The sequence below is a fragment of the Pipistrellus hanaki genome, assembly GCF_964339955.1.
Source record: "Pipistrellus hanaki genome assembly, chromosome: 21".
NCBI classification, from domain to species: domain Eukaryota; kingdom Metazoa; phylum Chordata; class Mammalia; order Chiroptera; family Vespertilionidae; genus Pipistrellus; species Pipistrellus hanaki.
The window spans coordinates 1,012,389-1,038,214 of NC_140523.1; the positions used below are offsets into that span (position 1 = coordinate 1,012,389).

Below are 25,826 nucleotides of genomic sequence, written 5' to 3' on the forward strand. Positions count from 1 at the left end.
CTTTCTTTTTTTTGGGGGGGGGGAAACGCCAGTTCCACGTAATACTTCCTCCTCCGAGTTCCCACCGCGTTTCTCTTGTTTGGCTTCAAACCCTTCCAGTGTTTGCTATTGTCTCCCGTCTCCCGGACCCCATGGTTACAGAACCAGCCGGGACCCGGCAGCTGTGCGCGGGCCGCGCGGCCCGGCCCGCCCCCGCCCCCCCCCCCCCTGGCCGAGCCGCCGGCCGATCCAATGGAAGGGTGCCCGGAGCCGCAGGGCGAGGGGCCGGGGGCGGCACTGCCTCTGCCACGGAGCGCCGGCCGCCAAGACAAACACGGGTTTGGAGATCAAGCGGGAACCCCCAGAGGTTTTCGTCTTGGAAAAATAAACCCTCTGCGCCCACACCCAGGTCTGCCTGCCGGGCCCGCGTGCGTGCGTGCGGACATCGGCGGAGGCAGCAGAGGGGGCAGGGATGCAGGCGGCGAGGGTGCCGGGGAGGAGGGGGAGAAGGGGCTGCTGCTCCCCAGGACGTGCCCCCGGGCTTGTCCCCTGCACCTGCCGTCTGCGGCCCGGTGGCAGGCCCCCTGCGTGCCCGCGGTGAGGGCAGGACGCAGCACGCACAGGAGCACACGCACAGCGTGCGGCGCAGCGCCCGCCGCCCTGGGAGACCGGGGCTGTGGTTTTATCAGCTGTGTCTCCTCGCTGGCCGGCTGCTGCAGGGCCTTCGTTTCCGAAGGTGCCTGGTCCTTCCAGGCAATCAGCCATCCTGCCCACTCTGCCTGCAGAATTCACTTGACCTCTTTTTTTTTTTTTTTTTTTTTTTAATATTTTTATTGACTTCAGAGAGGAAGCGAGAGAGAGATAGAAACATCTATGATGAGAGAGAACCATGGATCGGCTGCCTCCTGCACGCCCCACACTGGGGATGGAGCCTGCAACCCGGGCATGTGCCCTGACGGGGAATCGAACCATGGCCTCCTGGTTCATAGGTAGACGCTCAGCCACTGAGCCGTGCCGGGGTGCCTCCATCTGTCAGAGCAGTGGTCTTCTCTGACCTCTGCCCGGAGGTGAGCCCTCCGTCCCGGTCCCTAATGACATGTCCCCGAATTCCCTTGGGTGGGCGAACACTGCCCCCCTGGAGGGGCAGGGCGTGGGTGGTCTTGCTCGGACCCCAGCCTGCCGCCCGCTCAGCTGGGAGGCTCAGAGGCCGCCCAGGTGCACCCATCGCCGCCCCCCCCACCCCAGCCCCACCCCGCCCCGCCCCGCCCCACGCTCCCCTGGCTCCGGGCCCACGCCTGTCGGGGCCCAGGCTTTGCAGAAGATCCGGCAGAACAAAGCCTCCTTGTTGCTGTCACACCCCTCTGTTCCAACGTGCCAGGCCCCCGCATCCCGGTGAGCCGTCTGCCAGGGAGGCATCGGGTACGAGCCAAAGCCGGGCAGATGCCCTACCTGGCCGCCTGCTTCCTCCCGGCTTCTGTGTTAGTGTTTAGGCCGCAGTCGGCGTTGCTCCGGATGGATGTGTGCACAGCAGCTGCGGGGCAGAGGGCAAAGGGCAAAGGGCAGACTGTCGGGTGACGGCCTTGTGCCGTCAATGCCGCCCACACCCCCTGGGGGCCAAGGGTGATGCCGCTGACCTGTCCGTGTGGGGCACAAGCCCACCCGCTGCCCCTCGAGGGCACGGCGCAGGGTCTGGACCGGGCCCTGTGTGCTGGCCGAGGGCTTCTCCAGGGCGCTCCGATGGCGCCAGCACCCACCGGGCCGGGGTGAAGGTACCGCTGGGCCAGGCCAGCCCCGAGCGCGGGAGGAGGCAGCGGGGCTTGTTCCTGCTGCCGGGAGCCGAGCGCCTTAGACGCCGCGGCATTCTGGGCCGATTCACCCCCCAGACCCGCACAGAGCATGCTTCCCTCCCCCCGTTTATGAATTCTTAAAATATATTTGCACTGACTTCAGAGAGGAAGGGAGAGGGGGAGAGAGAGAAACATCAGTGAGGAGAGGGCATCCTGGATCGGCCCCCTCCTGCACGCCCCACACTGAGGATGGAGCCCGCAACCCGGGCCTGTGCCCTGACCCGGAATCGAACCTCGACCTCCTGGTTCCTAGGTTGATGCTCAACCACTGAGCCACACAGCCAGGTGCCATGTCCTTATTTTGGCATCCTGTCAGCAGCACGGAGGCCCGCCCAGGCACGAGACGTTGGGCTTCTCCTGGGAGGTTGACTGAGCTCAGGATGCTGAGTCAGCATCCCCATGGCAACCCGCTCCCCGAGCTGGGCGTGGGGACCACTTCTTCACCGAGGGGCCCTCGTGTCCTCGCCGGGGGAGTGCTTACGGGCTTCTGCTCAGGAGCCGGTGCCCAGAGCCGCCCCCGCCCCCCGCCCCGCTCCCACGCGCAGCCCGAGAGCCAGGGCCACCTCCAGGGGCCCGGATCCAGAGTCCCCTCGGCTCTGCCCTCCTCCCTCCGCCGGGGTCTCTGAGGTTCCGCCCGTCACCCCCAAGAGGAGGGCCCCGCGGGGCCAAGAGCGTGGTTTCTCCGTCATTCCGAGAGCGCGCTGCTTTTTTTCTCCGCCGACTTGGCAGCCTGTCCGCGCCCGGCCTTGCGCTTCATGCTTCCTGTGGAAACAGAGCTGCTAGCGTGAGAGGGAGGGAAGCCGTATGTCAGGGTCGTCCCAGGCAACTTTTCTAGGGCATTCCATCCCCCGGGTCCTTGGAGCAGAGTCAAGGCAAAGCAGTAGACACAGCTCACGCGGTCCGTAGGCGGCCTGCCTCGGGGGGGATGAGCCCGCAACCCAGGCATGTGCCCTGCCCGGGAATCGAACCGGCGACCTTTCGGTTGCATGGGATGGTGCTCAACCAACTGAGCCACACTGGTGGCCAGGGCACGCCATTTGCTTTTAAATATGGCTCACACATTTATATATTATTTTTATATTTGTAACTTTTTCGTTTTTGAGAGGAAAGGAGAGGGAGAAGGAGAGGGAAACATCCATGAGTAGAGAGAATCACGGATCGGCTGCACGCCCCCTACTGGGGATCGAGCCCGAGACCCAGGCCTGTGCCCTGACCGGGAATCGAATCGTGACCTCCTGGTTCCCAGGTCGAGGCTCAACCCCTGAGCCACACCCGCCGGGCTGGCCCGCAGATTTAAATCACACCTCCATCCCCTTCGAGCACAAGGACCTGGGAACGAGCCTGCTCTGGGGACTGGACCTCCACCGCCGTGGCGGCCAGGGAATAGCCGTCCGTGTCTTCCTTGTCCTTGGCGCACGGCACCCCGGTGACAAGCAGGGCGGCGCTGGCACGGTGAGCGGTGGCTGGTGGGAGCCCGGGCAGCCGGGCCAGCAGCTGGGACTGTTTACCCGGCTGTTTGCCGGAGGAGCCGGAATCTGCACTGCCCTGTGTTTACTTCTGGCACCCGCAGGCCCCTGGCGGGCCCGGAGAGAGCTATGTGCTGACGCCACGCAGTTTTCTCCGGACTAAGCAAACAAGGAAGCTCCCTGCCCCCGGCTTCCGCACCGAACGCCGCCCCTCCCGGGCCGCGGCCGCGGGCGGCGGGGCAGAGCGTCTGCCCTGAGATGACACGGCGGCGGCGGGGGGCAGGCCGGCGGCCCCGGGGACGCGGCGGCTGCTGTGCGGGATGAATGAGATGTGTTTCTCCCGGCGTCGCATCTCCGATGTGAAACATGTGTTTTGCCGGGGGTGCAGGAGAGAGGGAGTTGGGAGAGAAGCACAGACTCAGTTGTGTGTTGTCCGTGAACTTCCTTCTTACCAGAATCAAAATCTAGGGGACTTTAGAAATATATATAGCTGAAACTGGTTTAGCTCAGTGGATAGAGCGTCAGTCTGTGGACTGAAAGGTCCCAGGTTCGATTCCGGTCAAGGGCATGTACATTGGTTTTGGGCACATCCCCTGTGGGGGGTGTGCAGGAGACAGCTGATCGATGTTTCTCTCTCATCCATGTTTCTAGCTCTCTATCCCTCTCCCTTCCTCTCTGTAAAAAAAAAAAATCAATAAAATATATTTTAAATATATATATATATATATATATATATATATATATATATATATATGTATGTATATATCTAAAATATATTTTTAAAAAGTATATATATATATCAATTTTTAAAAATTGATTTCAGAGAGGAAGGGGGGGGTGAAGAATCATGGATCGGCTGCCTCCTGCGTGCCCCTCATTGGGGATGGAGCCCACAACCCAGGCCTGTGTCCTGACTGTGAATTGAACCATGACCTCCTGGTTCAGAGGTCAATGCTCAGCCATGGAGCCACGCCGGCCGGGCCTGGAGGACTGGCGTGTGTGTGTGTGTGTGTGTGTGTGTACACACCTCTGCCTTTGCCCCATGTCTCCTGGGATAAGTGAAATACAACCAGTACCTTCCGTCTTCACAGCAAGTCCGTATTCGTTCTATCCTGTGTGAGCCTCACGCAGAAAGAAGGAGACAATTAAAAAGAGCTCTAATGACTTCGCCATTCCGTGGAGGTAGCCGCTGTTAATATTATTGCCTCTCTCCCCGGAGTCTTTTTATCTTTAGGATTAAGAGCGTTCGGGCTCGGCCACGTGGAACCTCTGCTCCATCCCACCCACGTCTCCCTGTAAACGCACGAAGGTCTAGGGAAACCTCCTGAGTCTGAAAAGACTGTTTGTTCACTATCTCGGGTCTATCAGGACTTTGGTGAGGGCGGCCCGGGGTTTGAGTGACGGAGAAAGAGAGCCCTGCGCTTAGCGGTCCGGCCTCCATTTCTCCGTCTGTAAAATGGGGCCGTGGCACTTGCCAAGTCAGGAAGGGCCAAGCGTGCGGGCAGCACCTGCCCGCGGACGGGACCCTAATAAATGCTCTTGCCTTCCTGCTTCCCCTGTGTTCCAAGAAGCTCAGCAAGCATGTGCATTGATGCTTTTATTTATTTATTTAAAAAAATATTTTTATTGATTTTTCACAGAGAGGAAGGGAGAGAGAGAGAGAGCTAGAAACGTCGATGAGAGAAAAACATCGACCAGCTCCCTCCTGCACACCCCCTACCGGGGATGTGCCCGCAACCAACGTACATGCCCCTGACCAGAATCGAACCTGGGACCTTTCAGTCCGCAGACCGATGCTCTACCACTGAGCCAAACCGGTCTCGGCTGCTTTTATTTATTTATTTTTAATATATTTTTATCGATGTCAGAGAGGAAGGGAGAGAGAGAGAGAGAGAGAAACATCCATGATGAGAGAGAATCATGAACCGGCTGCCTCTTGCATGCCCCCCACTGGGGATGGAGCTCGCAACCCGGGCCTGTGCCCTGACCGGGAATCGAACCGTCCCAAGGCCATTCCTGGACGGCTCTGGGCTGAGTGGCTACGCAGGCTGTGCGTTACCTCGGCGGCGTGGGGCGTGGGGATGGGGACTGCACGCTCCGGTCGGGCGTGGCGGCGGCGGCGGCTGGGGCGTGTCTGTGTCTGTGTCCGCGCGGCAGTGAGCGTGCCCGGTCAGCAGATGCCCCGGGGGCGGCGGGCTCGGCACAGCTGGCCCTGGCCGTCGCCCTCACCCCCTCACCAGACGGCTTCTCCCCGGCGTGCGTGTCGGATTGTTTGTCATTAATTTATTGGCCCGGAGGCCTGGCCTGGGCCCGGGCCTGGGCCCGGGCTAGTGTTCCTGGGTGCGGCTTTAAGTGAGCATGTGTGAGTGTGTGCGTGCACCCGTGTGAGCGTGCATGTGTGAGCATGCACGTGTGAGTGTGTTTATGCATACGTGTGTGTGTGCATGTGTCTGTGTGTCCGCTGCACGTGCATACCAGCAGGGCTGCGTGGGAGTGTGCGCCTGGCTCACTGCTGGCCACTTCACAAGCCTCAAAGAATGTGTTGTGCTTTTTATTTATTTTATTTTTTTTATTTAAATAAAACCAGAGAGGTGACCTGGAAGGCCCCGAGGAGCGGCCGGCGTCCTTGCTGGAGGTCACGGTCACCTTCACGGCTGGGCTGGGTCGTCCATGAGCTCCAGCGTCGCACGGCCAACAGCCATCCTCTGTCCCTTTCACCAGAGTGTCCTCCCCACCCCTGGCCCCGCGTGTGGCGTGTGGCGTGTGGCGTGTGGCGTGTGGCGTGTGGCGTGTGGCGTGTGGCTGGTTTCTAGTGAAAGTGCACACCCGGTGTGGTGCCCGGCCGGGTGGACCCGGGTCCCAGCGCGTCTCCCTGCATTGCGGGGACAGGGTGGCGGGGAGGCTAGTGAGCCGGGTCAGGGGGCCGCTGGAGGGACCAGGCAGGGGGCGGGGCTCAGGGGTTGAACATCGACCTAGGAACCAGGAGGGCACGGTGCGATTCCCGGTCAGGGCACTCCATCTCCAGTAGGGGGCGTGCAGGAGGCAGCCGGTCCATGATTCTCTTTCATCATTGATGTTTCTCTTTCTCTCTCCCTTCTCCTCCCTTTCTGAAATCAATAAAAATATACTTTAGCCGAAACCGGTTTGACTCAGTGGATAGAGCGTCGGTCTGCGGACTAGAAGGTCCCAGGTTCGATTCCGGTCAAGGGCATGGACCTTGGTTGCGGGCACATCCCCGGTGGGGGGTGTGCAGGAGGCAGCTGGTTGATGTTTCTGACTCTCTATTTCCCTTCCTTCCTCTCTGTAAAAAAATCAATAAAATATATTTAAATATATATATATATATATATATATACACTTTAAAAATTGTTTACAATGCTTGTACGCAGCTGTTGCATTACTGTTATTACGAGGTGAGGCAAGAGAGCCGAGTGCCCACCGATCCCGCCGTGAGCTCTGGAAGGCAGGCCCGGCCCGAGCCCCTCGCCAGCCCGTCTGCCCCGCTCTCCGCCGTGCGGGAGGCGGGCCGGGCCCTGACCGGGCGTCTGTCTCCACCGCAGGCATCGCTTACCTGGGAGGCGTGTGCAGCGCCAAGAGGAAGTGCGTGCTCGCCGAGGACAACGGCCTCAACCTCGCCTTCACCATCGCCCACGAGCTGGGCCACAAGTGAGTGTGGGCCCTCGGCCACGTCCCTCCTCCCCTCCCCCTCCCCCTCCCTCCCCCTCCCCTCCTCCCCCTCCTCCCCTCCCCCTCCCCCTCCTCCCCCTCCCCCTCCTCCCCCTCCTCCTCCTCCCCCTCCTCCCCCTCCCCCTCCTCCCCCTCCCCCTCCTCTCCTCCTCCCCTCCTCCTCCTCCTCCTCCTCTTCCTCCTCCTCCCCCTCCTCCCCCTCCTCCCTCTCCCTCCTCCTCCTCCTCTCCTCCTCTTCCTCCTCCTCCCCCTCCTCCTCCCCCTCCTCCTCCTCCTCCTCCCCCTCCTCCTCCCCCTCCTCCTCCTCCTCCTCCCCTCCTCCTCCCCCTCCTCCTCCTCCCCCTCCTCCCTCTCCTCCCCCTCCTCCTCCTCCTCCTCCCCTCCTCCTCCTCCCCCTCCTCCTCCTCCTCCTCCTCCTCCTCTTCCTCCTCCTCTCCCTCCTCCCCCTCCTCCTCTCCCTCCTCCTCCTCCTCCTCCTCCTCCTCCTCCGGCGTCTGCCCTGAGCAGCAGGACCAGCTCCCCGCCCCCGCCTCCCTCCCCCACACCAGCCAAAGCAGCCCTCCTGCCCCGCTCGGAGGGGTGGCTATGACCGGGAGGGACCTTCTGGCTAGTGGCCCCTTCAGTGGCCTTTGTGCCCCCAGCGGGGATTCCCACGCCCAGCGTTACGGGAACCGCCTGGAAATCACCAAGGTTTCCTTCGGAGGCTGACCCTGGGCGCAGAGGCCAAGGCGAGGCAGGGGCACTGCTTGTAACCTGGCCCACATGGTTTCGTACTTGAGCGTCGACCTAGGAACCAGGAGGTCAGGGTTCGATTCCCGGTCAGGGCGCTTGCCCAGGTCGCAGGCTCCATCCCCAGTGTGGGGCGTGCAGGAGGCGGCCGATCCATGGATCTCTCTCTCTCTCTCTCTCCCACATCATTGTTTCTATCTCCCTCTCCCTCTCTCTCTATCTCTCTCTCGCCAATCAATGAAAAGTTATTTAAAATAAATGAAGCGATTTCCCATGTAGTGGGGGGAGTCACTAGCACAGCTTCTGCACCCTGATTTTGGGAATCCCTTCCGCCCTCCCTGGTGGTCCTCACCTGTGTTTGGTGACACCCCCACGGGGGGGGGGGCCTTGGCATCTCCAGAGGAACCACACACTGAGAGGCTCTGTGCCCGGAACCCCTCTGCCTTCCTCATCCCGGATGGGATTCCGCAGGGAGGGCCTCCCTCCCCGTCTTAATTCCTCCGCCCCCTCTGGCTACAAAGTCGCTGCTGGAACAACCCTCCCTGGCTATAAGGTTGCTGCTAGTGAAAACACCAATTACCCCAATTACCGCCTGAGACGCCTCCCGCCCTCCTCCCGGGGGCTCCTGGACCGGCGGGCGGGCGGGGAGCCGCACACCGTCATTAGGGCGGCTCTAAGAAGCTGTTTTCATCCGGCACCTGAATGCCAGGTTCAGCGGGCGTGATTAACGGCAAGGGGCCTGTAATTTGCACTGGGGGGGGGGGGGGGGGAGGCTCTTTTTATTTTTTATTTTTTTAAGATAAAAAGGATCGCTTCAGAAGATCCTCTAAGTAAGTAAATGGGAAAGGAAGAGCAGTGACAAAGCCGCAGTGTTCCCGCGGTGTGGAAACCTCAACAACAAACCCCCTTAGAGAGACAGCCCTCTGCAGGAAGCCCCTGGCCTCGCCTGTCATGAACCCTCCCTTCCCGAGACCCTCTGCCCCCTGGGTCCAGTCTGCGGATGTGGGCCTGGGCCTCGGGGCGGGGCAGACCCCACCAGCAGCAGTGCGCCCCCTGGACTCGCCCCAGACCGTGCCCTCGGATGTCCGGGGCGCTGGAAAGGGTCCAGGCGCTCCTCCCGTGCACGTCATTCGCCGGGTGGCGCCTAAACATTTTGATCATTTCTTTCTTTTACGTTGAAAGTAAGTAAGCTACAGAATAATTTTTTTGTTGTTGTCGTTTAATATATTGTTATTGATTCCAGAGAGGAATGAAGAGAGGGAGAGAGAGAGAGAGAAACATCAGTGATGAGAGAGAACCATCGATCAGCTGCCTCCTGCATGCCCCTCCCTGGGGATGGAGCCTGCAACCCGGGCCTGTGCCCTGCAATCAGGGCAGTGGGCCCTGGCCGGTGTGGCTCAGTGGTTGGGCATCGACCTATGAACCAGGAGGTCAGGAGTTGCAGGCTTGATCTCCAGGAGGCGGCTGGTCCATGGATCTCCCGCATTGTTGATGTTATTCTCCCTCCCTCTCCCTGTTTGAAATGAATTTAAAAAGGGGGGGGGAGGGGCGGATTGGATGCTGGGCCCCGGGAGCAGAGGCGAGAAGCCCGGAGGATGAGTGCCCGCTCCCCTCTCCCCCCTCGGCAGCTTGGGCATGAACCACGACGACGACCACTCGTCCTGCGCCGGCCGCTCCCACATCATGTCGGGCGAGTGGGTGAAAGGCCGGAACCCCAGCGACCTCTCCTGGTCCGCCTGCAGCCGAGATGACCTGGAGAACTTCCTCAAGTGAGTCCCGGGCTCGCCCTGAGCCTCCACGCCCCAGACAGCGCCGCCAGGACGCGCGCCCCGGGGTCCCCGCACGGGTGGGAAGGGGCAACGGAGCCCAGAATGCCCAGCTGCCCTGAAGCACGGCCAGGGCGGGACCTCCCGGGTCTGCTGGGCTTTCTCCCTGGTGTGCACCGCGTACGGTGTGTGCACCTGCTGTGGAGTGTGCACGGGGTGTGGTGTGTGCATGGGGTGTGGCGTGTGCACTGGGTGTGGGCTGTGCACGGGGTGTGGTGTGTGCACCCGGTGTGGTGTGTGCACCTTGTGTGACGTGTGCACCGGGTATGGGCTGTGCACTGGGTGTGGCGTGTGCACCAGGTGTGGCGTGTGTACCCGGTGTGGCGTGTGCACCCGGTGTGGCGTGTGCACCCCGGTGTGGCGTGTGCATCAGATGCTCCTCACTCAGCCTCCTGTGACAGGGACGTGCCTTCCCCAGGGACAGACTCCCTCAGAATTTATTACTGATTGGCGAGAGGAAAGGAGAGGGAGAGAGAGACATCCGTGATGAGAGAGAACCATGGATCGGCTGCCTCCTGCACACCTGACACTGAGGATGGAGCCCGCAACCCAGGCCTGTGCCCTGACCGGGAATGGAACAGAGACCTCCTGGTTCCTAGGTCGACATCAACCACCGCCACCCCAGCCGGCTGGGCGTCCCGCAGCTTTCTCCACGACTCAACATCAGAACAAAGGCCCGGCGTTTGCGTGCGGGCTCAGCTCTTGTCCGTTTCAGGTCGAAAGTGAGCACCTGCCTGCTGTTCACGGACCCGCGGAGCCAGCACGCCGTGCGGCTGCCCCACAAGCTGCCCGGCATGCACTACAGCGCCAACGAGCAGTGCCAGATCCTGTTCGGCACCAACGCCACCTTCTGCAGGAACATGGAGGTGAGCGGCCGGGGGGGGGGGGGGGGGCAGGCAGGAGCGCGTGGAGGACACGGGTGTTCACACTCCACGCACCTGAGCACGCACACATGTATGTACGCATCCACACACGTGTATATGCACACACCCAGGCAGGCATGCATTTCCGTCTGCCGTCACGGGCATTCGCACAGTGCGTGCCTGGAGAGCCGAGTGCACACAGGGGTGCACACGTACACACGCTCGTACACGCAGAGTCAGGTTTTGTTATGTCACGTGCTCACTAGGAAACCCATATCGCTGTTGTATGCATTTGTAGTTATTTTGTGTTTGGAATGATATTTGCATGGAATCGTTTCCTTGGTAACCTTCTGTCCTTCATCGTCGTGCATGGACAGATAGTACCCTGAGGAGGGGTTCAGAGGCCCCGCCCAGTGCATCTGTGCTGCCTGCGTGAGTTATTACTCTTCTTTCTTTGAAAAAAAATTATATTTTTATTGATTTCAGAGAGGGAGGAAGAGGGAGAGGGAGGTAGAAACAGCAACGATGAGAGAGAATCATGGGTCGGCTGCCTCCTGCACGCCCCACACTGGGGATCGAACTCACAACCCGAGCCTGTGCCCTGACCGGGAATCAGCCTTGACCTCCTGGTTCGTAGGTCGGCGCTCAGCCCCCTGAGCCACGCCGGCCGGGCTATCCTTTGGGCGAAATTTGAATCCAGAACCTCCTTCCGCTGGACCCCACGTGCATTCCTCTTTGGGCATTCACCATGCGGAGCCTGAAAGAGCCGTTTCCTCGCTCAGAACTCTGGGAAAACACTGCCTCGGGTGGCATGGGGGCAGCCTGGCTTCCGGAAACACCTGCCTGGCAGAGGACCAAGGAAATCTAGGGGCCCCCCGTCCGTCCTCCCTCCTAGGGCCCTGGAGACACCCCCCACCACCACCAGCAGCAGCATCTCGTCTCCCGTGTGTGCAGGGGCTGGCGCTGTGGCTCCGAGCTGCCCGTGGAAATAAGAAGTGAAAAAAAACAAACAAAAAAACCCCCACCACATTGGCATCGCCGAACTGGCACTTGTTCCAAGTCCTTGGCAAACAGAGCCGTCTCCTCTCCTAGCCAATGGCGATGTGATGTTTTTAATTCAGGAAAGCGTTTCAAGAAAGTCCAAAACCTGCACGTTACAAACAGCAGGTGGTAAATATTTATTAGGAAGAGGAGACGAACTTGACCGGCGAGCCCAGTCCGGGCTTTTTTATTTATTGATTTGTTTGTTTATTTATTTATTATGCTGACCACTCGCTCCTGTGCTCGTCAGCAGTCCCCGCAGGGCAGCGGCTCCGGCAGGGGGAGGCTGCGGGTGGTGACAGCCGGAAGGAACAGCCCGCCATTGCCCTCTCCCGGCCCCCATTGTTTTTAAGTGATTTTTTTAAAAAAATAAATATATTTGTATTGATTTCAGAGAGGGAGAGGGAGAGAGAAACATCCATGAGGAGAGAGAACCATGGACCGGCTGCCGCCTCCTGCACGCCCCTCTACTGGGGATCAAGCCCGCAACCGGGACCTGTGCCCTGACCGGGAATTGAACCCTGACCTCCTTCCTGGTTCCTAGGTGGAGGCTCAACCGCCGAGCCACGCCGGCCGGGCAGAAGTTCCTCGTTTGACTATAACACAACTCATTCGTGTTTCTCTTTTTTTAATATATTTTATTGATTTTGTACAGAGAGGAAGGGAGAGAGAGAGGGAGTTAGAAACATCGATGAGAGAGAGTCATCGATCAGCTGCCTCTTGCACACCCCCTACTGGGGATATGCCCGCAACTAAGGTACATGCCCTTGACCGGAATCGAACCCGGGACCTTTCAGTCCCCAAGCCGACGCTCTATATCCATTGAGCCAAACCGGTTTTGGCGTTCGTGTTTCTCTTTACAGTTCAGACGCATTGTGTTCCGTTGAAGACATCTCTGCCTGACCTCATTCTCCCCCCCCCCCCTTTTATTTTATTTTTTATTTTTTGATGACTAGGGAAGTTTTACGGGAAAGCGCTGTCTATAAAAATGCGTCATAAACAGTTCACGCCGCCCGCCTTCTTCCTCCCCCGCCTGCGGGGCCCGTTGTGTCCCTGAGCCCCCCGCCCCCGCCCCACACATTCCTCCGGCCTCCGCCGCCGCGTCCCCAGAGCTCCGGGGTCGGAGGGCGCGGGAGCAGCGGGTTAATGAGGTGCGGCCGGCGGCTGGTGGCTCTCTCCGGGACCAGCTGGGGCTGCGCTCCGGGCCCTCACTCTGTCCCGCTCACGGGGGGGGGGGGGGGGGGGGGGGGGGCCTTTCCTGAACCCCAGGCCGCAGTATTCCGCCTGCGTCATCATCTTCTCCGGCCCCGAGCAGCTCCCACGTCCTCGGAAGCTAAGAGGCCCCGGGGCTGTTCTTGGCTCTCGGTCCAGGCCCACCCCCCTCGGGGGCTGCTTTCCTGCCTTTTCCTCTGCCTCTGTCCCTCCACATCTCTTTCTTCTCGTTGCTCCTCGCCGTTGGTTCTTTCTTGTTTTACTTATTACGTTTCTTTAAAAATATATTTAATTGATTTTTTTTTACACAGAGAGGAAGGGAGAAGGAGAGAGAGATAGAAACATCGATGGGAGAGAGAAACATGGATCGGCTGCCTCCGGCACATCCCCCACTGGGGATGTGCCCGCAACCAAGGTCCATGCCCTTGACCGGAATCGAATGAAACGGGACCTTTCATTCTGCAGGCCGACGCTCTACCCACTGAGCCACACCGGTTAGGGCTTATTTATTTTTTTTAAAATATATTTTTTTATTGCTGTCAGAGAGGAAGGGAGAGGGAGAGAGAAATAGAAACATCCATGGTGAGAGAGAATCATGGATCGGCTGCCTCCTGCACGCCCCCACACTGGGGATGGAGCCCGCACCCCGGGCCTGTGCCCTAACGGGGAATCAAACCGTGACCTCCTGGTTCCTAGGTCGATGCTCAACCCCTGAGCCACGCCCGCCGGGCATTTTCCCATTGATTCTCAGAGAGAGTGGAAGGGAGGAGAAGAGATAGAGGCTCGCCCTCTGAGCCGCACCGGCCGGGCACCTCCTCCCCTCCCGTTCCGAATCCCGAGTCCAAACCCACCGCTGGGCCCGCCCCCAGCAACCAGGCCGTGGCCCGCCCTGGGGTTCCCGGCAGTCACGTGTCTCCTCTCCGCCCGCAGCATCTAATGTGCGCGGGGCTGTGGTGCCTGGTGGAAGGAGACGCGTCCTGCAAGACCAAGCTGGACCCGCCCCTGGACGGCACCGAGTGCGGGGCCGACAAGGTAACCGCTCCCGCCGGCCCCCCCCCCCCGGAGGCCGTGGGCACTGCCCCCTGGGGAGTCAGTCCCGGGGCCCAGACGGCCGGGACCTCGGGAGGCAGCTGATGGGAGGCCGGAGGCAGCGGGTGGGACGGGAGGCACCCAGGTCACGCGGGGCCCGCTCTGTCGCAGTGGTGCCGCGCGGGCGAGTGCGTGAGCAAGACGCCCATCCCCGAGCACGTGGACGGCGACTGGAGCCCCTGGGCGCCTGGAGCATGTGCAGCCGCACCTGCGGGACCGGAGCCCGCTTCCGGCAGCGCAAGTGCGACAACCCCCCGTGAGTGCCCCCACCCTGGCCGCCCCGCCCGGCCTGCCCCTCACAGGGCCCCCCTGCCCCTCACCGGGCCTCCCTGCCCCTCACAGGGCCCCCCCCCCCGCCCCTCACAGTGTCTCCCTGCCCCTCACAGGGCCCCCCTGCCCTCACCGGGCCCCCCTGCCCCTCACAGCGTCTCCCTGCCCCTCACAGGGCCCCCCTGCCCCTCACAGCGTCTCCCTGCCCCTCACAGGGCCCCCTGCCCCTCACAGCATCTCCCTGCCCCTCACAGCATCTCCCTGCCCTCACAGGGTCCCCCTGCCCCTCACAGGGTCCCCCTGCCCCTCACAGGGCCTCCCTGCCCCTCACAGGGCCTCCCTGCCCCTCACAGGGCCTCCCTGCCCCTCACAGGGTTTGTCTCACAAGGAGGGGGCGCAAGGAAGCGGAACTACGACCAGGAACTACACCAGAGCCAGTGTTGTCCAGTTGGTTAGCGTCCACCTAGGAGCCGTTCCCAGTCTCGGTTCCATTCCCGGCCAGGGCACACGCTGGGGTTGTGGGCTTCCATCCCAGTAGGAGGCAGCGGATCCATGATTTTCTCTCATCCCTGATGTTTCCCTCCCTCCCTCTCCCTTCCCTCTCTCCTCTCTCTCTCTCTCTCTCTCTCTAATCAATCATCTCTGGCCGGTGTGGCTCAGTGGAGGAAGTGTTGGCCTGCAGACCCAAAGGTCGCGGGCTGGACTCCGGTCAAGGGCATGCACCTCCATTTCAGGCTCCACCCTCTGCCCCAGTCGGGTGCGTGCGGGAGGCAGCCCACCCGTGCGTCTCTCCCTCTCCAATCGGTGCTTCTCTCCGCCTCTCCCTCTCCCTTCCACGCTCTCTCAGAATCAGCCCGGGAAATATCCCGGGGGGAGGCTGAGCGGCATCAACCACAAAACCAATAGTCAGGGAAGATTTTTAAAAAGGCCCCGGAGGTCATTCCGGGGGGGGGAGGCCGGGCGGGGCCGGCTCGGGCTGCTGGCTGCCCTGGGAGCTGCGGGCCGCGGCGTCAGGGGAGCGTCCGGGCGGCCGAGGAGCTCACCTGCTCCCTCAGTGCTGGGCACACTGCGGCTCGCCAGCCACAGGCGGCCCTCGGGCCCCTGGCGTGTGGCTCTTCCACAGAATACCACGGCCTGGGCGGGTCTGTGTGGAAGAAGTGGGTGGCGTTCGAAGGAGTTTACGTCTAAAAAAATGTGGCTCTCCAAAGCAATTCCGATCGTTGTCCTGTTGGTATCTGGCTCCGTGGGCTCATGGGTTTGCTGACCACTGAGCTATCTGAAGCCGCCCTCCTGCGACTGCGACCGTCTGTCTTCGATGGGGGATGGGGGGGTCTCTGCCTGTCAGTTCGGAGTGCGTGGGGCGAGGTGTGCGCCCGGTCACGCTCCCCTCCCACGTGGGTCTTGCTCCTCCCTCGAACCACCCCCTTTCACTCTTTCTCAGAACGGCCGGCTCTCCGTCCCCTGGGCCCTCAGCTGCATCCCATTAGCGCCGTAAGGAGCGCCCTATAAAGGATGACTCACCCGAATGGCTCTCCATCCACCATTAAGTCATGTTGGTGAATAATTAGCAGTCCCCGTGGGCAAGCCCTGCCGCCCACGGGAGCCCAGCCATACCTCACACGCTCCGGGGGTGGGGGGCCAGGCCGGGCGGGGGGGCCGGTCACAGGGAGGCTGTGCCAGGAGCACCGCTCCCTCCCAGGGCGCTGAGGGGATCGGTGCTGCAGAGTCGGTCCCGTTATACCGCTCCTCCGGCCCCCAGCAGAGCCCGGCTCCCGGCGGGTGCTCAGTGCTTCAGGAATGACGGATCCGTTAAGAGCGCTGATGGTGCACTGAGGTTCCCCAGAGAAGGAGAACCAATAGAGAGAGAGAGAGAGAGAGAGAGAGAGAGAAGAGAGAGAGAGAGAGAGAGAGAGAGAGAGAGAGAGAGAGAGAGAGAGAGAGAGGAGATGGTAGATAGATATATGGTAGATGGATAGATAACGGGTGGTAGAAGATAGATGGATAAAATAGATGATAATTAGGAAGACGATAGAATGTAGCTATATAGGTAGACGATAGATAATAGGTGGATACATGATAGGTATATGATAGATGGGTAGTATGTTAGATAGATAGATAGGTAGAAGATAGATGATAATGAATAGATGATAGATAATAGATAGGTGACAGGGTAGATAACAGGTGATAGGATATAGGTAGATGGATAGGTGAGTGTTACCTAATAGATATATGACAGATGGATAGCTAGATAGATAAATAGAAGATAGATGATAGAGTCCGGGTGATAGATTATAGGTAGATGGATAGCGGATAGGTGATAGGACATAGATACTACCGTAGCAGGCAGACGGATAGATGGTGGATGATGGAGAGATGACAGACCCGCCGCTGCAGGGCACCACTCAGTGCAGCCCTCCAACATCCGTGCCCCTCGCCCACTCGGGCGCCCGCTCACCGAGAGGCAGGGACCCTCTGCGCTTCCGGCGCCCTCCGGACACTCCCCCCGCGGTGTCCCCTGACGCGCGGAGCTCACTGCACAGGCCGTGCCGGGGGTGTGTGTGTGTGTGTGTTGTGTGTGTGTGTGTGTCAGGCGGCCTGGGACCCTGCTTCCCCGAGGCCACCCGAACGCCACGGACAGCCAGGGAGCGGCCAGGTCCCGCACACCAGGGCTGTCTTCACCGGTGGGCCCCTCCCACCCGTGAGACTGCCGCCCACGGACAGGGTGCTCCGTGGCCTCTCAGGACCTGCCCCAGTCGGGTTTACCCCGAGGGAGCCCAGCAATCTGGTACTAGTGACACCTCGGTGCTCTGTCTGAGCTTCCTGCCCGGCCCGGTGGCTCAGTGGTTGAGCGTCGACCTAGGAGCCAGGAGGTCAAAGTTCGATTCCCGGTCAGGGCACATGCCTGGGTTGTGGGCTCCATCCCCAGTGTGGGGTGTGCAGGAGGCAGCTGACTCATGATTCTCTCTCCTCATGGCTGTTTCTCTCTCTCTCTCTCCCTCTCCCTTCCTCTCTGATTCAATACAAATCTATATATTTAAAAACAGCGGACTTACTGTTCTAACGGGCAACGGCTGTCTTCTCCTCGCCCTCAGGGACCCTCCCCAGGTGAAGGGGGGAGCGAAGGGGCCGGCCGGCCGGGAGGGGCCTGTTCCGGCCGCAGGGGCGCCTCCGGGGAGCTGTGAGAGGGCCAGGCCGCTCAGCTGCCTCTGCAGGAGGCCCTGACGTGGTGCCGGTTACAGGACACAGCTGATGGCGGCCCGAGCCAAACTGACCCAGCAGCACCCCCTCCACCCTGGCTCCGGCCCCGCTCCCCAGGCTGGCCGCCCCACCGGTTCCCAGGCCGTGCGAGTCCCCGCCCGTCCCCCTGCCCTGCAGGCCTGGCCCCTCTCCCGCTCCCACAGCTGGTTCATTCACTGTCCAAGCACACCGGCCAGAGTCCTCCCTTCGCCCTCCCCACGCCCCTCCGCCTCGGTCTTCCCGGCCATCGGAACGCGCGCCTCCTGCCAGCGGACAGCCAGGCCCGGGGTCATCCGTGTCCTGGGCCCAGCCTCCTCGGCACGTGTGTCCCTCCCGGTGCGGGTTTCCGCCGAGAGGCTGCACCCCCCGCAATCTGGAGGCCGGCGCCCCGGGCACCGGAGGGCAGCGCTGTTTGGGGGAGAGCCAGCTCTGGGGAGCCCGAGGCGGAGGGGCGTGGGAGCAGGAGGAACCGGGCAGGCGGCGGGTCCCAGAAGCATCCGAGGGGAAGCCGCCGGCCGGCCGGCCGAGGCCCCTGCCCCGGCTTCTGCTCCCACAGGAAACCCCGTGTGTGCCCTGGCCCCTCGCCAGCGACCTGCTGTCCACGTGGATGGTTTTTGTTTTTATTTTTTATATAGGGTTTGGCTCAGTGGATAGAGCGTCGGCCTGCGGGCTGAAAGGTCCCAGGTTTGATTCCGGTTAAGGGCATGGACCTTGGTTGCGGGCACATCCCCAGTGTGGGGTGTGCAGGAGGCAGCTGATAGATGTTTCTCTCTCATCGATGTTTCTAGCTTTCTATCTCTCTCCCTTCCTCTCTGTAAAAAAATCAATAAAATATATATATATATATATATATATATATATATATATATATATATATATTAATATATATTATTGATTTCAGAGCGGAAGGGAGAGGGAGGGAGAGGGAGGGAGAGAGAAACATCCATGATGAGAGCATCATCCATCGCCTGCCTCCTGCAAGCCCCCTTTTGGGGATCGAGCCCACAATCCGGGCATGTGCCCTGCCCGGGAATCGAACCGTGACCTCCTGGTTCCTAGGTCAGTGCTCAACCCCTGAGCCACGCCGGCGGGCCCGATGGCTACGCTTTACGTTGGGATGAGTGACACAGTGGGTGGGTCTCCCTAACCCCTACTCACCACATTGCGTCCAGGTGACCCTGACTGACGGCTTTGGCCTGCCCTCCCTGGGGGCTCACCGACACCGAGGCGGGAGGGGCAGGGAGCAGAGGGGGGGCTCTGGAGGCCTTGCCTGGGCTGGCTGACCCCGGTGGCCGCTCTCTCCCCGCAGCCCCGGGCCCGGAGGCGCGCACTGCCGGGGCGCCAGCGTGGAGCACGCGGCGTGCGAGGGCCCGCCCTGCCCCAAGGGGCTGCCCAGCTTCCGGGACCAGCAGTGCCAGACGCACGACCGGCTGAGCAGCAAGCAGAAGGGGCTGCTGGCCGCGGTGGTGGTGGACGGTAAGGAGCGGGCGTGTCCTGTCCCTTTGATCCTTCCCCGGGGGTGGAGCCTGGCACCTCCTGGAAGGACCCCCGCCCTGCCAGCCTCAGAGGGACCCCCGGGCAGAGCCTGGCGTTGGCCTCAGAGGCCTGTGCCATTTCCCAGGAGCACCTGCAAGGCAGGCTGCAGCCCAGGTGCCTCCTGCACCCCCGTTTGCAGCAATCGGGGGGGGGGGGGCGCAGGAGGGGGGTTCCGGCAGCCTGCCGCCTGCTTCTAGGTGCCCGGGGCCAACTGTGTGGGGCAGGAGGCTGGGCGGGGCCGGGACAGGGCCGTCTGCTGCCTCCCTGTCCAGTGCGGGTGCTCCCTTGCAATTTCCAGGATCATTTTGGGTTGGTTTTTTACTCTTTCTGTAAAATTTTTTTTACTTTTATTGATTTCAGAAAGGGAAGGAGAGGGAGAGTGAGAGAGAAGCATCCATGAGGAGAGGGAATCATGGGTCGGCTGCCTCCTGCACAACCCCCTTACTGGGGACGGAGCCCACCACCCGGGCCTGTGCCCTGACCCGGAATGGAACCGTGACCTCCTGGTTCCTACCTAGGTCGACGCTCCACCACGGAGCCAGGCCAGCGGCCGGGCGCTGAGGAGGCCACGGTCTGGGATGAGGAAGTCGGGGTGCAGTCAGCATTCTGCCTTTGACGGGGAGACTGGAACTCGGGGCTCGGCAGGGGCCGCCTCCCCTCTGGGAGCCACAGCGACTGCCCTGTTCCTGCTCTCGCTGCGGAATGCTTTGGCCGGGGACGTTCAGGGAGGGAGACGCTGTATTTTTTCCTATTTTCTCTTCTCCAAAGGAGAAAGAAAGAAAGAAAACAAGGAAATTCTTGCCGAGGTAGATTTTCCAAGGCAGGACTCGGGCCCGCAGACCCCGGCCGCCTCCCGCAGGCCTCAGAGACGCTCCTTAGAGCGACTGCCCCGTGGAAGAGCCTCCGACAGGGCCCGTGGGCCTGGCCCAGGGCCAGCCCGCCCGCTCCCGCCTTCCCGTAGAGCTGCCCCCGCGTCCGAGGGCTTGGCAGAGGCCGCGCGGCACATTCCAGCTCCCTCCCGGCACAGCCGGACCCCGCGGGCCGCAGCCCCCGCCGTGACCGGTCGGGCGTGGCGCTGAGGGCTCCGTTAGGCCAGCTGGAGCCGCTTAACAAAACAGAGCGAAGGTGGTGCCCGCCCGGCCGGCGTGGCTCAGTGGCCGAGCGTCCACCTAGGAACCAGGAGGTCACGGTTCGATTTCCGGTCAGGGCACAGGCCCGGGTTGCAGGCTCCATCCCCAGTGTGGGGCTTGCAGGAGGCAGCCAGTCCATGAGTCTCTCCCTTCATGGATGTTTCTTTCTCTCTCCCTCTCTCTCTCTCTCTCTCTCTCTCTCTCTCTCTCTCTCTCTCTCCCTCTCCCCTTCCGCTCTGAAATCAGTAAAAATTAGGGGGAAATTTTTTTTTTTTTTTAAATTCACTGTTTTGAAACTGCTTTAGCCAGGGGACGCTTCCTTATAACCTTAGGACGGCGTGGCTCAGGGTGCCACGGGGCCCCGGCCACGGAGAGCAGCGTGCCCGTGGCCCTTCCGTGGCAGGCCCGGGCGCTGGGGGAGAGCGGATCCCACAGGGGTCCTCAAACTTTTTAAAGTGGGGGCCAGATCACGGTCCCTCAGAGAGCTGGAGGGCCGGATTATATGAACTACTAATTCCTACTGTAACACCTCGGCTGCGCTCACTGCCCAAAAAACCTGGCGGGCCGGATCAGACTCCTCTGCGGGCCGCATGTGGCCCGCGGGCCGTAGTTTGAAGACCCCTGGCAGGAGCCCTCCAGCTCCGTGTCCGGGCCTCTGAGGCCCTGCAGGCCCCACAGGGCTCTCCGCCCCCCCTCCCCCCGCCTCCTGGCTTCCTAACCCCCCCTCCCCGCGAGGCCCCCTAGGGAGACACTCACGGAGCGCGCACAGGCCTCGTGGGTGACCGCGCCCTTCACCCCTTTCCCTCCCCAGACAAGCCGTGTGAGCTGCACTGCTCGCCCCTGGGGAAGGAGTCCCCGCTGCTGGTGGCCGACCGGGTCCTGGACGGCACGCCCTGCGGCCCCTACGAGACGGACCTCTGCGTGCACGGCAGGTGCCAGGTGACGTGCGCCCTCCGGCCGGCCATCCGGCCAGCAGTCCGTCCTCGCGGGGCTGCCGGGCGGCGGCCCCCTCTCCTCGGGGGCTCGGCAGGGGCGGGGGCCGGGAGCCCCGGGGGAGTGGGCTTTCTTTAAAAAATATATATATATATTTTTTTTATGGCCCTGGCCAGTGTGGCTCAGTGGATGGAGCGTCAGCCTGTGGACCGCAGGGTCCTGGGTTCGATTCTGGTCAAGGGCACGGACCTCGGTTGCAGGTCCTCCCTGGCCCGGGCCCTGGTCGGGGTGCATGCAGGAGGCAAACAATTGGTGTGTTTCTCTCTCACACATGGATATTTCTCTCTGGTTCTCCCTCTAAAATCAATGAGGAAATATCCTTGGGTGAGGATTAAAAATATATACATTTTAAATTTATTTTAGAGAGAGAGAGAGACATCAATGAGAGAGAAACATCGATTGATGGACCGGCTGCCTCCTGCACGCCCCGCACTGGGGATGAGCCCGCCCCCCGGGCCTGTGCCCTGACCGGGAATCGAACCGTGACCTCCTGGTTCACTCCCGGGTGGACCACTGCTCAACCACCAAGGTGAGGCTGGGGGGCGCGGGTGAGCTTATGTTTTTGGACAAGCTCCGCTCTGGTTCCAGACAAATGATACGGACAAATCAGATGCCTTTGCCAGTGGCACCCCAAGGGGCACAGACGCCTGGCTTCCGGGAACCTGGCCCCACCCCCTGGGACATAGTCCCCAAACCCACCCACGTGGAACCCCTCTCCGCGGCACCCCCCCCCTCAAGCCTAGCCCCCCCGGCCGGTCTTCCCGTGCACCCCCTGCTCACACGGGACCGGTCACCCGGCGCTGACCTGCTGTTTGAAGGAAACCAGCCGCCGGCCCCAGTAAGACCAAGAAAAACACACACACGGGAGAACGCGCCCTGGCAGGAGCCGCGGAGATAATTATAGACTCCGGCCGAATTTCTAGGATTCTGCTGCCAAGTCAGCAACCACGCATGGGAGCAAAACAGGGCGAGATACAGGAGACCGCGGCCATGTTCTCTCCCAGGCGGGCGCCGCGCTCGGAAATGGCCGCCCTCTAACCAAACAAGGGCAGAGCCGGGAAGGGGGAGGCCGGCCCGGCCGGCCGGCGCGGCTCCGCGGTTGAGCATCCACTCAGGAACCAGGAGGTCACGGTTCGATTCCCGGTCAGGGCACATGCCCGGTTGCAAGCTTGGTCCCCAGTAGGGGGGCATTCAGGAGGCACCCGATCCATGATTCGCTCTCATCATTGATGTTTCTCTCTCTCTCTCCCTCTCCCTTCCTCTCTGAAATCAGTAAAAATATACATTATATAAAAAAATAGGAGCCCAGGGGAGGGCTGGTGTCACTGGCCTGGAAGCCCATCCGCAATGGAATAAGGAGTCGGTGGCATCCCTCCGATGGGAGAGAGAGAACCCACTGTCATTGCAAGATGGCTTTCTGTTTCATTACAGAAAGCGCGTGCTCGCCTTTCCCAGCCAGAAACACAACCCACTGAGCCACACCGGCCGGGCTGGGGCGCCGCTGCCTTCCTGGGCCCCCTTTTCTCCGGCAAACACTAAAGGACGCGTTTGGCCACGAGGCCGGTGCAAGGCCGAGCCTAACGCAAGCGGGATCCCATTTAAAATGATTTTAAAATCGGAAGAGCAAAGCGTGAATGGGATCCCGCTTGCGTCAGCCATCTGCTGGGGCCTCTGGGAGTACCGGGGCCCCCACGGCCCTGTCTGCCGGGCCTCCCGGGGGGCGGGGGGGCCGGCTCACGCCGCTCTCTGGCCCCCAGAAAATCGGCTGCGACGGCATCATCGGCTCGGCGGCCAAGGAGGACCGGTGCGGCGTGTGCAGCGGCGACGGCAAGACCTGCCGCGTGGTCAAGGGCGACTTCAGCCACGCGCGGGGCACAGGTGAGCCCGGGGGCTTGTGGGAGAATCCGCGCCTGCCCGCCCCCCCCCCCCCCCCCCCCGGCTCCGAAGGCGGGCGGAGGGGAGCCGGCGGCTCCGTCCAGTCTCATAGCCACCGGCCACTGGGCCGTGTCAAAGGTTTTTGTTGTTGTTAATTTTTTCCATTTATTTTTTTCCCTCCCCCAAAATGTTTTTTTTTTAATTTTTAAAAAAAATATATTTTATTGATTTTTTACAGAGAGGAAGGGAGAGAGATAGAGAGCTAGAAACGTCGATGAGAGAGAAACATCGACCAGCTGCCTCTTGCACACCCCCTACTGGGGATGTGCCCGCAACCAAGGTACATGCCCTTGACCGGAATCGAACCCGGGACCTTTCAGTCCGCAGACCGATGCTCTACCGCTGAGCCAAACCGGTTTCGGCCCAAAATATGTTTTTATTGATTTCAGAGAGCGGAAAGGAGAGGGGGAGCGGGGAGAGAGAAACATCGGTGAAGACAGAGGATCATTGAGAGGGGGTGGCGGGGGCGTGGAGGGGACTCTGGTGGGAGGTGGCGGGGTGGCTCAGCCATGTGATCGGTCCCCGCAGGCTACATCGAAGCCGCCGTCATCCCCGCGGGCGCTCGGCGGATCCGGGTGGTGGAGGACAAGCCGGCCCACAGCTTCTTAGGTAACCATAGTAGCGGCCCGGCCCCTGGGGTCTGTCCGGCGGGCGGAGGTGGGGGCCGGCCGGGCAGCGGGGTCAGCGGCACGCTCCCAGCCCCGCGGTCGGCACACTGCGGCTCTCCGGCCCCTTGCGCGTGGCTCTTCCACAAACTACCACGGCCTGGGCAGGTCTGCGTGGAAGAAGTGGCGTTGGAAGAAGCTTACGTTTAAAAAACGTGGCTCTCCAAAGAAGTTTCCATCGCTGTCCTGTTGGTGTTTGGCTCTGTGGACGAATGAGTCTGCCGACCCCCGGTCCAGGCCGCTGGCGGTAAACGCCCACGTTAGGTGTCACGTTCTGGCTGCCGAGACTTCCTGTCACCATCGCTCACCTGACCCGGGACCCGGGTAGCGAGCAGAATTGGGAACATCATCTCTGCTTTTCCGTGGAAATGTGGGAAGGGCAGAAGGGTGTCAGGGTCCATTAGATCTAATTTCTAATTCCCACCTGAAATGGACTTTAAATATATATATAGTTTTTTTTTTTTATTGATGTCAGAGAGGAAGGGAGAGGAAGAGAGAGAGAAGCATCAATGATGAGAGAGAATCATGGATCGGCTGCCTCCTGCACCCCCCACACGGGATGGAGCCCACACCCCGGGCCTGTGCCCAAACCGGGAATCGAACCCTGACCTCCTGGTTCCTAGGTCGACGCTCAGCCACTGAGCTGCGCCGGCCTGGCCTGCCTCGGTCCCCTGATCTCTGCCAGGCAGACCCCGGGATCCCAGGGCCTGGGGTAGGCACCGGGGCGGGCCCGGAGGCGGTGCACGCTCCTTACGTTCCTGAGGTTCCGTTCAAACCGGCCGTGCCGGCCCCGGGCCGGGCGCCCTGGGAGCCCAGCCCCTGGAGCTCCGAGCTGCCCGGGAGCCATTCCCGAGGAATTCCACCCGCCTCCCTCCCTCCCTCCCTCCCTCCCTCCGGCCCACGGCCTGGCCCGCGGCTCGAAACCACCTGGAACAGGAAATGCCTCTGCCGCTCGGTCCACGGCCTCCGGGTGGAAACACAAGGCGCTGACGCGGCGCCAGGGCCAGAAGTGGGTTGACTGCGGGTCAGGCCTTCCAGTGCGATCCAGGAGAGACAGACGCAGGGAGCCGCTCCCGCCAGCCCCACGCGGGGAGGGGCGGGGGACGGCCCGGGGACGGGGGGCCTGCAGCCAGCTAACAAGGGGCCCTGCCCTGCCCCCTCTACGGCCAGGGGTGCCCCCTCCACGCTCCCCAGCACGGCTCACAGTCTCTCCCCCCGGAGCCCGTGTCCACCTGCAACTGTCTGCAGACATGCATCACGTGACCGCAGGTTCCTGGCCCCGGGTGTGAGGAGGGCAGGGACCCACCCTCCCTCGTGGGGGGAGTTCCTCTCCCGTTAAGCGGCTCCTCCTGGCTCCTCACGGCTCCTCAGCAAAAGACACAAAGGCAGGCCCTGCTGTGTGTGTTTCAGACAGCGATTCCGAACGTCCGACCGGCCCGTCTCGTTTGCTCAGTGGCTAGGCCTGGGGACTGAAGGGTCCCAGGTTCGATTCCCGGTCCAGGGCATAGGCCCCGGGTTGTGGGCTCGGTCCCCAATAGGGGGCGTACAGAAGGCAGCCGATCCATGATTCTCATCGTGGATGCTTCAATCTCTCCCTCTACCTCTCCCTTCCTCTCTGAAATCAATAAAAAAAATATATATATATTTTAAAAAACAAATAAATAAAAAATAAAATGCCGGACCCCTGACTCCGGCGGAGTCCAAAAATGAAATTGTTCTTCCCGGCCAATCAGACCCCCCCCAACCCCGGGACATAAAATCACCAGACAGAACCAGGTCCCTCCAGAATTCCCTGTGCTCTTTATTTTTTCTTTTCTTTTAATGTTTTTATTGTGGTGGGTGTTTTTTTTTTTTTTTTTAGTTGTTGGGTTTTTTGGGGGGGTCTGTGCCCAGGAGAGGGGTGGCTGGGCCGGACCTGGTGCATGGCTTCCGCCCCACGCCGCCCACTCTCTCCCCAGCCCTCAAGGACTCCAGCCGCCGGTCCATCAACAGCGACTGGAAGATCGAGCTGCCCGGGGAGTTCCAGATCGCGGGCACCACGGTCCGCTACGTGCGCAGGGGCCTGTGGGAGAAGATCTCCGCCAAGGGCCCCACCAAGATCCCGCTGCATGTGATGGTGAGGCTCGGTGAGGGCTCCCTCCCCGGTTACTACCTCCCGGGGGTTGGGTGGCGGGCAGGCGCCCTCCGGGTCCCTGGTGGCTTACCTGGCCCCCCACACTGCTCAAGACTCCCTCTGGATCTCCTCTTTGCTTTGTAAATATATTTTTTATTGATTTCCGAAAGGAAGAGAGCCGAAACCGTTTTTTGGCTCAGTGGATAGA

The 25,826-nt window shown here is 61.2% G+C and overlaps 1 protein-coding gene across 1 annotated transcript in view; it reads left to right on the forward strand.

Moving 5' to 3' along the window:
• ADAMTS17 (ADAM metallopeptidase with thrombospondin type 1 motif 17) overlaps positions 1-25,826 on the forward strand; it is a 62,959-nt gene that overhangs the window by 22,396 nt on the left and 14,737 nt on the right. The window contains 11 exon segments of the mRNA XM_084869052.1: positions 6,853-6,958; positions 9,337-9,477; positions 10,250-10,400; positions 13,581-13,682; positions 13,851-13,920; positions 13,923-13,995; positions 18,556-18,722; positions 20,724-20,851; positions 22,663-22,783; positions 23,369-23,449; positions 25,464-25,621. Coding sequence (XP_084725178.1) covers positions 6,853-6,958; positions 9,337-9,477; positions 10,250-10,400; positions 13,581-13,682; positions 13,851-13,920; positions 13,923-13,995; positions 18,556-18,722; positions 20,724-20,851; positions 22,663-22,783; positions 23,369-23,449; positions 25,464-25,621 — 1,298 coding nt within the window.